Source organism: Hakea prostrata, chromosome 4 (genome assembly GCF_041222555.1).
Source record: "Hakea prostrata isolate BN-2017 chromosome 4, UWA_Hpros_2, whole genome shotgun sequence".
In the NCBI taxonomy this organism is placed as follows: Eukaryota; Viridiplantae; Streptophyta; class Magnoliopsida; order Proteales; family Proteaceae; genus Hakea; species Hakea prostrata.
In genome coordinates this window covers 2,346,707-2,360,333 of record NC_142603.1, presented here as the reverse complement: position 1 = coordinate 2,360,333, position 13,627 = coordinate 2,346,707, and the positions used below count along the sequence as shown (strand labels likewise).

At 36.7% G+C, this 13,627-nt stretch overlaps 1 protein-coding gene across 2 annotated transcripts in view; it reads left to right on the top strand.

Moving 5' to 3' along the window:
- Window positions 1–13,627, top strand: part of LOC149017050 (5'-3' exoribonuclease 3-like) — a 36,007-nt gene that overhangs the window by 5,800 nt on the left and 16,580 nt on the right. For both annotated transcript variants that reach the window (XM_089151346.1, XM_089151345.1), the window contains exons 8-14: window positions 32–196; window positions 378–455; window positions 691–777; window positions 2,476–2,847; window positions 3,136–3,231; window positions 3,417–3,512; window positions 12,823–12,893. In XM_089151346.1, the coding sequence (XP_089007472.1) occupies window positions 32–196; window positions 378–455; window positions 691–777; window positions 2,476–2,847; window positions 3,136–3,231; window positions 3,417–3,512; window positions 12,823–12,893 (965 nt within the window). The remainder of the gene's footprint in view (window positions 1–31; window positions 197–377; window positions 456–690; window positions 778–2,475; window positions 2,848–3,135; window positions 3,232–3,416; window positions 3,513–12,822; window positions 12,894–13,627) is intronic.

The window sequence follows — 13,627 nt, the reverse complement described above, 5'->3', positions numbered from 1 at the left end:
TTTGTTCACCCTTGCATTTTTAATTTTGCAGTTTCTCAACATATGGACTCTTCGAGAATACTTGGAATATGAAATGCGGATTCCCAACCCTCCATTTGAGATTGATTTCGAGTGCATTGTGGATGATTTTATATTCATATGTTTCTTTGTCGGCAACGATTTTCTGCCTCATATGCCCACATTAGAGATTCGCGAGGTTATATTGACATTCCCATAGTTTCTTATCTAATGAATTTGAGTGGATGTGGCATTTTCCTGTTAAGAGTTTAATGTGAATAAGAAGTACTTCATAAAACAAATTCATGTGGCTAAACATAGTTCGTTTTTTCCCCCAGTGAGAAAGTTTGATGAAGTTTCAACTTTTCTCTTGTATTTAGGGTGCAATCAACCTACTAATCGCGGTGTACAAAAAAGAGTTTCAGGCAATGAATGGCTACTTGACCGAATCAAGCCAGGTATTAATCTGATCGTGTTCTTTAGTTGAATTTGTTTATACCTGCCATAAGCAGGCCTGCTTTTGGTGGCCACATATATACAATGTCAATAAACTTAGCAGTATCCCATCTTATCATGGTCAGCTGTGTGAAGCAAAGTAGGGGAAATATGGTTGTCATATTATTGTTTTGTCATTCTTTGTCCCTTCTATGTGGTGCTTAATTTTATTGTTAGTTATCTTTCCTCCTCTTCTAGCCAAATTTGAGCAGGGTAGAGCATTTCATCCAGGCAGTGGGGTCCTATGAAGATAAGATATTCCAGAAAAGAGCTCGCTTACATCAGGTTAGCTCCATTGCCCATTCTGTTTTTTCTGATTTGTCATGTTGTTTTCCATTTGAACATTGGGTGTGATGCGTAGCAGACTGGTTCAATTTCTTCCAGTCCGACCTCAAAAGAACTGGTCCTATGTGGTTTGGTCCAACCAGAGTTGCACTTAAGTATTCTATTTCAGATTTCATTTAGTCTTGTACTTGTTATATTCTTCCTACATAAGACTTAAGACTTTGGTTTGGATTTTGATTTCAATTAGGGGTTACATTTTCTTTCCTTGAATTAGATTATATAAGGATACAGTTTTCAGATTGAATTAATTTTAGAGGTGATTTGATATGAGAGATTTCCTTCCCCTTCTTCCCCTCCCTAATCCTCTAATTCTCCCTGCATTACAGCCTTTGCAGCCCTTTCTAGGCCTGCATCATGTGGTATCAGAGCCAAACCCAATCATTGTCTTCTTCCTCTGTTACTTCCCTCCTCACTTAGCTGTGTTGTCCAGCAGTTCAAAAAGGGGAAAAAGATCAGCTGTCAACTCCCAATTGCAGCCCACCATTTCAAAATTTTCCTAAAGACCTCTCTGATCACCTCTACAACTTCCCCATAATTGAAGCCGTCTCTGTTGTTTGTCAGAGGTCAAACCCAAAAAGGAAAAAAAAAAAACACTTGCATTGATTCCCACCTGACAAAACCCTGTGTCTTCCTCCCAACCCCCCCCCCCAAGAGGGAAAAAAAAACTCACAATCCCTGTCCTGTATCCTAGGAGCAACTAAATAAAAAGAGGAAATAGGAAAGAACAGAGATTGATACACAGAGAACCAGAAGCAGAAAAGAAAAGAAAGAAAAAGGGAAGAGAAGATGCACAGACCGAGAGCCAGCAAAGCTGAACCAAAAAAGAAAAAAGAAACAGCAGAAGATGAGAAGATCGTGAGTTACAGTAGCTGAGTGAGTTGAGAAAAGAAATAGAAAAAACAGAAGAGGGAATCTAGAGACAGAATACGAACTCAGGAAAAAAAGAAGAGAAAAGAGATTGAAGAAGAAGAGCAGAGGAAAGAAGTATACCTGAAAATCCCTGCTGGTTCATCCCTCTGTCACAAGCAGCAGTTTCCCTTGGTCCTCTGCCATTCTCCTCTGTTCTCTCTGGAGAAAGAAACCTAGGCCCAACAGTAAACCCAGTCCCACATTTCTTTCTTTCCTTTCCCTAGTTTGTTTACGTATTCCTTTTCCCAAACTGCCTATCCCTTCTATTTTATCTTTGTTTTTCTTTATCCTGTTTTATTTTTCCAATTTTACCCCCACTACCCATAAGTTACAGCCTTTGTGTTTTATTTGTAAAATCCAATTACAATTTTGCCATTCGCTTAAATGGTTTCACTTAATTAGAGTGTTGCCGTTACTTAAAGGACTTCCACTGAACTACAATCACCCCTTGAAATTAAAGGCAAACGATCCAATTAAATTGTTCATTGCTTAGATTTTTTTTTTGTATGAACTAGAATTCTTTTATTTGGAGGATAAATCACTGTTTGGATTCTAGTTCTAGACTTTGTTGGCATGTATCTACTACTGCTGCCTCTGATATGGTTCTGGGAGTCTAGTTTATGCATGTTCTTTGTACAGGATAATGACATATTATGGTAAAATCTGATATCATCTACTTCTGATCTGTAGATCCTTAATATTGATTTAAGTTCCTGGTTGATTTTTCAGCGACAGGCAGAAAGAAATAAGCGTGAAAAGGCACAAGCAAAAAGAGGAGATGATGCTGACCCTCAGCTTCGACCTGAGTCTCTAGTACCAGTTGCTCGTTATCATGGTTCTCGTCTTGCTTCTGCTTCTTTGCCTTCACCATATCAACAAACAGGGTCTGGATACAGTTCACATGATTCAGCATCAATCAGAAAAGGACACCAACACAGTCAAGTTGGCATAGGTCAATCGCCCCTTGAATTTAAGGGCAAACGATCTGGAATGCCTGACCGGAAAGATATTCGACCCCATAAAGTTGCACGCTTGTCTTCAGGGTCAACCATTGGTGCTGCAATTGTTGACGCAGAAAATAGTCTTGAAGAAGAAATAGAAGTAAGCCTTCTTTCTAGTAGAGGGATAGTTTCCTATAATTCTGATTGAATGTGTCATTCTGTAAAGCTTCTTTTTGGAATTAGTTCCAATGAGGCTGATATTCTATATTTTATTCACATTAAAGTTTGTGTCTATGTTGATGCCGCTTCTGCACTAAACAACCCTTCAGCCATCTCTTGCCCTTGTGGTTCTCCTTTACTAATTTATATATAGATTTTTAAGCATCTTACTGTTGTTTATAGAGTGAACTACTTTTTCTTTAATTCTTTTTCCTGTTTTGGTTGTTAGATACGTGATAACAAGGAGGACTTGAAAATAAAGCTTAAGGATATGCTTCGTGAGAAGAGCGACCTCTTTAACTCTGGCAATCCTGAAGAAGACAAGGTCTAGATTTGGAAGATCCATGCTGATTGCTTTATTAGTGAATTCTGAAATCTTTATTTGATCTTTCTCTTTATTAAATTCAGTCCTCTTTAGAAGGTATTGTATCTGCATTGAACTCTTGTTTTTCTTGAATACTAGTGCTAATGAGTGTTTCTAAGCTTTGATTTGGTTTCCCATTTTATCAGGTAAAATTGGGAGAGCCAGGATGGAAGGAAAGGTACTACAAAGAAAAGTTTTCTGCAAGATCTGCTGATGAACTTGAAACAATTCGGAAAGATGTTGTAAGTAATATGAATTGAAATAGGAAGCATTGTCTCTTTTTGAGCCATTCTATCCCATTTTATAGTTTGGTCCTTGGAATACTTAAATGAATGCTTTTATAGGTTTGTTTCATCTATTCAGTAGTTTTACCTGTAGTTTTCAAGTCTAGTATGCTCCATTATGACTTAAACATGACATACAGGACGTTTATCAGTTTTGGAAATTGATGTAGTCCATCCTTTTTTATTTGATAGTGTACACTCTCTTCCCTCTATACTTTTCCTCCATCCTGAGAAACTAAGTGATTGGTGCTTTTGCTGAAACTTGCTGAGGTGTAAATATGTGAACCTTCAGTGTTTCAGGATATACACTAGTTGCACACCCTAACTTTGTGATGTGTATAAAGCATAAAATTGGGGCTTAGTTTAGCAGAATTAAGTCTTGGTTTGGGTTGGGCTTTAGTACTAATGGGTATTCATTGCAATAGATCACTTTGATGTGCCTCAAATATGGGTATAGATCGGAATACAGGATCTATCCCATTAGTTTTGGGCTGTTTTGTATGCTTTCTGAGGAGACGTGATGTAAGAAATTCCAGCTGAGAAGAATATAACTAACATGCAAAATCAAACTTAAGGCTAGAGAATAACAAATTAGATTTATTGATTCAATCCATAAATTAGGCTAGGGGATTGGGGCATTAAATTCAAGAAAGAAAGAGACTCCCATAAACAATAATATGATTATAAGTGCAAGTTACATCCAATGTAGAGAGACAATGAAAGCTCACACTGCTAAACCCAAATCAACTAGCTAAACCAGCACCTAAGAGGATTTAAAGGGGCAGAAAATAAATAAACCAGCAGTCTGAGAAGTAAGAAGTAAATGCAGCAATGGAGAAGATGAGGGAGAATTCTGGCAGACAAGGTACTGCTGTAGGGTGGGAGAAGAAGACAGAAACTAGGATTGAACAGAAACTAATGACAGAACAGCCGTGAGGTTGTATAGAAGAAAAGGGAACAAGAAAAGAGAAGTAAGAAAATTATTCAGAAGCAAATAACAGAGGCTGCCTAAGAGTTAAAGAAGAAAAGAATCATGAGAAACAATGGAGAAAATTTTCTGCAGAAAAACAGAACAACCGTGGGGTTTGGGGAAGAAGAAAAAGTTTCCAAGGAAGAAAATATGGCTTCTTTAAAAAAAATAACAGTAGATCTTTGTTGAGAAAATAAAGGGGAATGCTTGTGACATGAAATAAGGGTGAAAGGAGGGAAGACACTCACCTAGAGAGGAGGAAGAAGGCTCCACGTGAGAGAGTACTAGAATTTCCGCTAGGAGGGAGAAAGGGCTGCAACCGTGCTTTTCTTCTTTCTTTTTTCCTTTCTTTCCTTTCCTTTCTTCCTTCTTTCATTAAATGTCCTTCTTTGCGGCTCGTTACATATTTAAAAGAAAAGAAACAAAATAAACTTCCAAAAATACCCCAATACGCAAGGAAATAGTATAAAATCTAATAATTCTAAATTGTGGAAAGAAAATCCTAAACTACCCTTACAAAAGAAGAAAACCACTAACAGAAATACTAATATATATTAAAAAAAGAAAGTGGAACGTGGACCACAATCCTGAGGGTTTAGATGACCCTGTCTAGTAGTCAAACCACATGGAAAGGTTCCGCCGCCTCCGCCCTTGGTAGTAATGAATGGTTGGCGGTCGTGTTGTGATGTCCCCATCAAGATGTTTCAGAATTTGTGTTTCATTTGATTTGTGAAGTAGTAATTTCATGTTTAAAATAAAACACTACCCTTCTTTTTCTTGTAATAGTCTCACCATTGCCAGGGCACTGCCACAACCATCGCTACCACTGTTGCTGTCACCTGTCATCACCACTGCCCCATTCCACCAATTCCACCACCTGTACTGCCATTGCCACTGCCACTCTATGTAACCACAATCACCATCCGAGACCACTGTCACCACCTGGTAGCAGCACCAACTGCTACTACCCTGCCATGACTGCCACCCTTCCCAGAGAAATATAACGAATCTATCGAAATTCAACTACCATATGGATCTTTTTATTCTTGAAGTGGATATTGATAATACCAAAACAATTTTGGTTTTCTGACCAAGAATTTGAAAAAGGCAATGTTTTATTGCGATTGTGATTGTTCTTGGTTCAACATCTTTCTTATTTCGCCCTCTCCCTCCAATGACCTTTTTTTTGGCTTCTGAATGTTCCTTTTTAAGTACTTTTCTTTTAATTGCTCTATAAGGAAAGGTTTAGGGTTTTGCAGAAGCAATTTGAATGCTGAACTTTCAGTTTTAGCAAATCAGGGTGATGCAAAACCATCACCAAATTGGGCTTCTTTCCTTAAGAATAGTCTAGGATTGGATCATATATATATATATATATATATATATATATATATATATATATATATATATATATATTTATGTTATTTATTTATTTATATTTATGTATGTATGTATGTATGTATGTTTCGCCTTTGATTCTTTGGTTTATTGACCAATTTGATGGGCCTAAAATAGGGATAGGAAGTAGGAAAACGGGATTTCTTTCATAGGTTTAGATAAAATCATGTTTGAATTTATTTTCCTTTATTACTTCAGTTTTATCCATAGAAGAAAATTCGACCGAAATTGTCGAAATTTCGGTTGAAATGTCAACATTTTTAAAAATCGAAACGAAATTTTAATTATTTTGGAAAAGTGTCAAATTTCGGAGATTTCCGAAATTTCGACCATTTCGACCAAAATTTCGACATTTCAGCATTCCAACTTGTTTTTCCTTAGTTTTTGTTGATTTCTATCCCATTTTCACCTAATTTTCACTACTCCTTTGCCTTCAAACACCACTTTTGCTCATTTTTTGCCTCCAAACACCTCCTAAACCACAACAGCTACAAAGGAAACTCCAGCAACAATAGAATGTGAAGCATGAGCCACACCCAACATTTCCAAACTTCCCCTTTTTTTTTTTTTTTTGTTCATGCCTTAAATGATCTTGTATTGCCTTGAAATTAATATATGTTTAGCCTAGGACTATGATCTATAATTGTGTTTTGTTAAACTTATCTTTTTATTATTTGCTACCATTTTTTCATTTTTTTATTTTAATAATTATTTTCTAAAATTATGTATTTTTATTTTATGTATATATGATATAGGCTTTAGCTTAATATATTTGAGACACCATCACTTGATCTAGTCGGTTATTTTATTATGTTGACTTGTTGTATATGTAACCATTATACCAAACAATTCATGTATGTTGTTGATTTTATGCTTGTATGCAATACAGTTTGCACTTGTCGGAACCAGTCATTTGTTAGTATACTTGAATGATAAATTTTCAATAGTTTTGTTTTTTACAAAATACTAGTTCCATTGTGTTTATTATGCTTGAAATAGGTAGTATACAAGAATCCAAATCATTTTGAGTCCATATGAGGCCCGAAATTGAAGTTCCAATTTTCAGAAAAAGTGTCCAGTTTCAATCGAAATTTCGATCGAAACGTCGAAATTTTGGCCTTTTGCAACGTCGAAATTTCTTCCTTGGTTTTATCATCTTTTTATTTTACCTAACAGTTAACGACTGGTTAGGCCTCCCTTTTCAAAGAATCGGGTTTGAGACACTGCCGGTTTTTTGTTGGGGGGATTCCCCGTTTTGTGATGTGCGGCTTGAGGAATCTGTTTTAGAGTTAATTGCTAATTTTGAGTTCTAGTTTGAATTTGAAATTATGTTAGCCAATGTGGTTATAAATATAGATGTAGTTGAGTGATGACTTGATGAATTGAATTTTGATTTTTTGTTTATTGCTATCAGTGAGGTATAATGGCATGGCGTGGTTGTGTTGTCCCCCATTCGTATGCAATCTGTTATCTTCTCTTCTCTTTTTCCAAGAGTATCTTTTCTTATTTAACTTGATGTTCAAGAATATGTTCAGCAAGTAAGTGAGATCACCTCCAACCCCAATTCTTCCTTTTCTAATTTTCTAACCCGATAACCATCCCCTTTGTTTCTATTTTTGTACTCCCCCAAAAACCCTGGTTTGGAACTTAGATCTACAACAATATGACCTATAAAATTTTCCCAAACTTTAGGGATCATCTTCATATGCAGTTACCTAAGCTTTCTCCAAGTTTCACTTCATTTCAATAACTTTTCATATCTCAAGAACCTGGTCCATCCATCTATACCCCATTACTCTAAATCTCTCCAAAACTATTCAATGACCATAACCTATGCTCTTACGTATCCTAATCAACTACCCCAAAATCTTAAAACTCTAAACCCCTACTTTTTGAGTTGAGGTCCTGGAAAGCTGGCCCCTAATTGAACTTCTTCAGTCTTGGGCTGCATCATAAGGTTAGGGTTGATGGAGAACTTGTGTCTAGAGTTGAAGTTTTGGGCAAGGGTCTAGTTGGGCTGTGGGCTACATTCAGTCGTGAAATAGGACAGAATTAATAGTTGGTTTGTGGGACATGGAAATTAGGGGTTCCCAAGATGATAACTGAGTTGGAACTTCGAATATTAGGTTTTAGATGGAAGGAATGGACAACATTAGGGATTGAAGGCTTAGGAGGTGTATGAATACAGTGGTTTGAATTTGAATGGATTCTGATGGTGGAAAATGACTGTTAAAGGTCTACAATGGCTAGGGTTTGTGGAAAATGAAAATAAGGAAGGGTGAGCTGGATTTTTGGGGAATTAGAGGATTACAAACAAAATGGGGGTATTTTGGGGATTTAAAAATGGGATGCAGTTTTAGGATTGTCTTCCTGTTGTTGTAGGGCCCTTGGCACCAGCTTGATGCTTGGGCAATTTGAAGAAAACTCAAACTTGAAGGGTACCTTGGATTTGAACTTCTTAAGCTTCCACCATCAAGGAAACTTGAAGGGTACCTTAGATTTGAACTTCTTAAGCTTCCACCATCAAGGAGTCAGTTGGATCACACATCAATCCCACCAACAAACTACCCGGTCCTCCTTCGAGAAGGTGTCAATTGGAACAATAATTGATACCCCAGCTTTAATCAAATGCAAGGCAGAATTTTCACTGGAGAAGAAGAGCGGAGCAACAAAAAGCTTTCATTTATAATGAGATGACCTCCATACTAACCAACAATCGATCCTTAACCTATTGTGTGAATTAACTAACCGGGAAACTAAAAGAGACCCCAACATGGCTCGAGGTTTGAGAGGATATCGATTTCATGAGACCTTGAGACGAGACTTGAAGCGAAATGTAGAAACGTGTAAATCTCGGCCGAGATTTCAGTCGAGTTGAAATCACAGTTTTGTCTGAGGTTTTGGTCCAACCAACTCCTTTAAATTCCAGAGCTTGTCTTGAGATATCTTGTCTTGACTTGACTATCTTGCTCTCTCTCAACTCAATCTCTGCCCACCTTGGCCAGATATTTTGCATGAAAGTGCTCAGATCTCCCCTAGGCTGCATGAGTACTCCATTTAGCTCATCTACAACAACTAATCAACAGGGATCTAGTGATCTTAAAGCCATTCTTCAAGCAAGATGAGTGTTCTTCCCAATTTTTTTTTTTTTTTTTTAAATATGTTCTACATTAGGTGTTTGAATGTGGATTAAATGTAAGTTAACATCTTAGCCTGATCTAAACTTTCATGGAAATAGAATTATTTTTCTGTTATTAATTTATTAATTGAATTTTATGAATTAAAAAAATATTTTGTATCAAATTAAAATTAAAATATCATTAAAAATACTTATGTTTTGAAAATTTTTGTAATATATGGTGTAGGCCAACTATTTTGTTAGTCCATAACTGCCCATGTATAGGTCCCATCATCAACTTAAGAGAGATATCCCACCCTAAGGAATGAATGCATCACCGAAACTATAAGAGGACGGTGGATGAACTGTGTGTGATGGTATCCAAAGATGCAGTCTAGAAAAGATGATTCTGATCTTCCCTCCCCATATCCATGTGCTGACAATAACAGTAGCAGATGACCCTACATTATAGGACTACTCAAAAAAAAAAAAAAAGTGGGAGAAAATTTTATAGCATGAAATTCATGTCAGGCCCCTAAAGTAAACATTTATTGATTTGTACAGGAACTCGCATGTATTGATGGATCAACTATCAAAAATTCAAAATTTAGAGAAGCCTTTCTTCAAATGAGCTTTTATCGACCTTAGTCCAACAAATGGAAGGAAGAATCCCAAAGGATTGTTGGTGAGTGAAAAATAGATGTTTGAATTCAGAAAACCACTTTGGAAGCTTGAGGGTGATGTGAACACAGAGAACCCCCCTTGGCTGAGCCCTAAAGTGGGACGCCAAGGTCCACCTAGTGAAGCTGGCCGAACCCTATACGGGGTATTTTGGGCAATTTAGGCCCTATTTTACTTGCTGAAATCAGTTCCAGCTTGAGTCCTAGCGTCTTATCGGAGTTTTATTCCTTAAATTGAGTTCTTTTGGAGTTGGTTTTAAGAGTTGCCAACTCTTTTTTATTAGAGTTGTTTTGAGTCAGTCCTTGGTTATCTGAAATTCTAGCAAACAGCCATTATAATTTTAATTAAAATAGAAATTAAGATAATAGAGTTTGAGATAACTGAAAATTTAGTTCCAGCATGTGTCTTTAGTTGTTTAGATTCCAAATCAAGAGTCTGTATTAAGTGTTGGGATCCTTGATCTCAAGGAATCCCACTTAGTCCTAGAGTCTTTTAAAAGCTATAAATAACCTAGTATTCTTTGTAATTCTTTTAGTCTGATTGCATTTTGTTTGACGATCATGGTTTCTTAGTTGAGGGGGCCATGGTTGAGGAAGGGATTTGTTCAAGGTTCTGCAACTATTTCCAGCATCTTCAAGCTTTCAAGGTCTTCTTTTTCAAGCTACAATAAGCACAAGTAAGTACAGAAGTTTCCCTACCCCATACCCTGCCTTGTGCCACCCCATCGCACCTACCCCCTGCCCCTCCCTTGTTCTGGCAGCAATGCAGCCCCCTCCCCCTTGCTGCCGCCACCCAGAAGCAGCTTCCTCCACCCCCTGTGACACCCCTAGCCCCTGCCCCTACCCCCCTGCAATCCCTCCTAGCTCACCCCCCACACTTCCCTGCCCCTGTGATAGCCCCTTCCTCCTCCTCTCTGTTGGACTTTCTTTCCGTCCCCCCTCTACCTTGCAGCAGACCTGAAACAAAAAGAAAAAGGCAGGAAAGAAAAGAAGAAAAGAAGAAAAAGAAAAGAAGAAAAAAGAAAGAAAGAAAAAAGAAAGGAAAAGAAAGAAAAGAGAAAAAGTAAGGAGAAAGAAAAAGAAAAGAAAGAGAAGAGAAGAGAAGGAAAGAATCAAGAAAGGTTTCCAAAGATTTTTTGCATATTTAGATCTTCATATTTATTTTCCTTCCCTTTATTTTTGTTGCATCCCATCCTTCCCCATTATTTTTGTTGCATCCCATTCAGTTTTGTTAAATCAAATCTTACCTAAAACCTAATGACATGTATTTTGATAAAACCTTAAAATTTTCTTTTTGAATCCATACCTTTTTGATAAGCCTCAAACTTGATTCCCTTCAATCTCATAGAGATTTTTCTTAAACCCTTAACCAACTGTAGGATCCCAATTGTGTTTCTTTATGTTCCTTCCAATTCCCATCTACCCATAGGTTTCCCTAAAATTATTAGATTATTTGCTAGAAGATTCTAGGCAATCCTAAATTCTGGGGAATCTTCCTAAGAAACCCTAATCCTAGAATTGTATTTACATCAGAGGGGTTTGAGACTGCCAAGGCGATTTGGATGAGATTTGCAAAATTCGTAGATCTCAGTTGAAATATGAGAATATAAGACATGGGATGGACCAATGGTTGAAACACTCGAAACAACTGAAACACAAGTCTTTTTGGTTTTTTATGAAGAATTAAAGACATATTTAAGAAAGAAAAAGCCCATTGGGTTAGGCCTCTAAAGCTATCACCTGAATCAGCCCATGGCTTTCATGGGCGAGGATTGTTTTAGTGGGTTAAAGTTAGCCCAAATATGTTGAACTTTATAGTCTAGACCTAAGCCCAAGTCTAGTTTTTGAAAAATCAATAAAAGGGCCTGTGGTTTGAAAATAAAACAACTCATTGTCAAAGGACTTTTCCTTTGTCAAGAGTTAGGTAGTAGTTGAGTTATTAATATGTATGTGATGTTAGTTAGTGGTTGGATGTTACCATTAATGTTTTTGTCTCTTTAAAATGCTATATAAAGAGACTTATGTAAGAGGTGAAGACACAACTCATCAATTGAAATCAAATTGCTTTGTTAGCATTCTTTCTCTATGGAGAATCCTTGTGATTGATCAAGGTAGGTTGGTGTTCGATCCAATTGATCCACCTTACGGTGTGAAGCCCAGATGATACATTATTATTCTCAATTCCCTCATATTGTCCTTTCAATTTCTTCATCATAGTTCTGCCCTTGTTTTGAAGATCTATTCAGCCCGTATTGTTATGCTATTATCCTTATAATACCACTTTAGTTTCAGCCCTCTTTTGCATCTAAATTCTGTTTCATCTTAAGTCTATCAAATATGAACTTGATTCCTTGTGAAAGGTTCTATTTGGTCACTGTTTTGATCAATCAAATACAGTACTACATTAGTTTCCCATCAAATTGTATCGGCTTTTTCAGAAACTAGAATTTAGGTGAGGTTTTTCTAAAATTGAACTGGGCATGTATCTAACCCAATCCTAGACTTATTCCTTAGAAAGAAGCCCAATTTGGTGTTGAATCTGCATTAGTAACTTTTCTTCTATTTTCATGGTATGACTTGCTATAAGTTCAAAAATTGGTACTTTATCCTTGTTCAACTAGATCCTGCCTGAGGTAGGTCATTCGCGATCCAGCCTAATATGTTCAGTTGAGGGCTATTTTTCTCCTTTTTATGTGATATATGTTTCGATTATGTTAATGAGGATTAGATCTTAATCTAGGTTGCGAGTTGCATGATGATTTCCATCAGGGTTACACTGTTCTCAATAACCAAATGAGTTCATTCATATGGTCAGACTGGTACAGAATCAATTCAACCAAATTCCTTCAACCATATTACCAACTAAAAGATTGAATATCCTTGTTAGATGGCGTAGAGGCATCTTTACAAAAATGTCCAATCCCTGGCTAACACCTTATTTGCCTTACCCATTTATAAGAAAAGTGAAACTGCATCAGACACTGTTTCATTCAATTTGATGAATTGAGTTAATTAACTATGATTATTTATTCATTTTAATTTGTCTATTACTGGAATTTCTTTTCTTTAGGTTAATATAGTTTATACTTTTTTTCTTCTTAGGCCCTAAAATACACGGAAGGCCTGTGCTGGGTCATGCGCTATTACTACGAGGGGGTTTGCTCATGGCAGTGGTAAATACGTTTGACTTGTTCATTGCTTGTCAATTGATGGTTTCTGTAACTGTTAATCATTTGGTATCTTTTTGTGTTTTCCTTAATTATGTGAGATTCATTTGTCTAGTATATCTTTATGATGTGGTCTTTTGGATTTGGCAAGTGTTGCACTTGGTAAACGGGTTGTGTTTATTCTTTTCTAGTTATGAGCAAATTATAATCTACGCTGTCAGTTGGTACACTGGCATGTTTCACCCAGAAAAAGGCTCATACATTAGCCAATGGCTAGTGGCTGAAGCTTGTGTTATGAGAGTCAGGTGTCCTTAGTTGGACCACCAGGTCAGCAGCTGATATAATACTCAGCTCAGTTTTGTTTTTGTCTATGCTATTGGTTGTACAGTTGTACTGTCTTGGATGGATAAATCATAAATGCAACCATGCATAATTCTTTTGAACAGAGAAGATATCATCTAGTAAAATTATTAAAAAAGAAGTGTAGATTTGATGATTAAAGAACCTGATCAGGTAATCTTTAGCATAGGCCATTAGGCTGGATTTAGTTTTCGCTTGTCTGAGCTACACTATAATTGTTTGTGCTGCTGATTTTGATATTGGATGTGAGAATGAAAGCAGAGCCATGCTCTGGATGGACAATTTATGGTAGAAATGGTTACTAATTTGGACTTTCTGGGAATTGTGAACCTCAGTGCATCTATTCTATAACAAGATATATATTTTATGCTTTAGGGGTA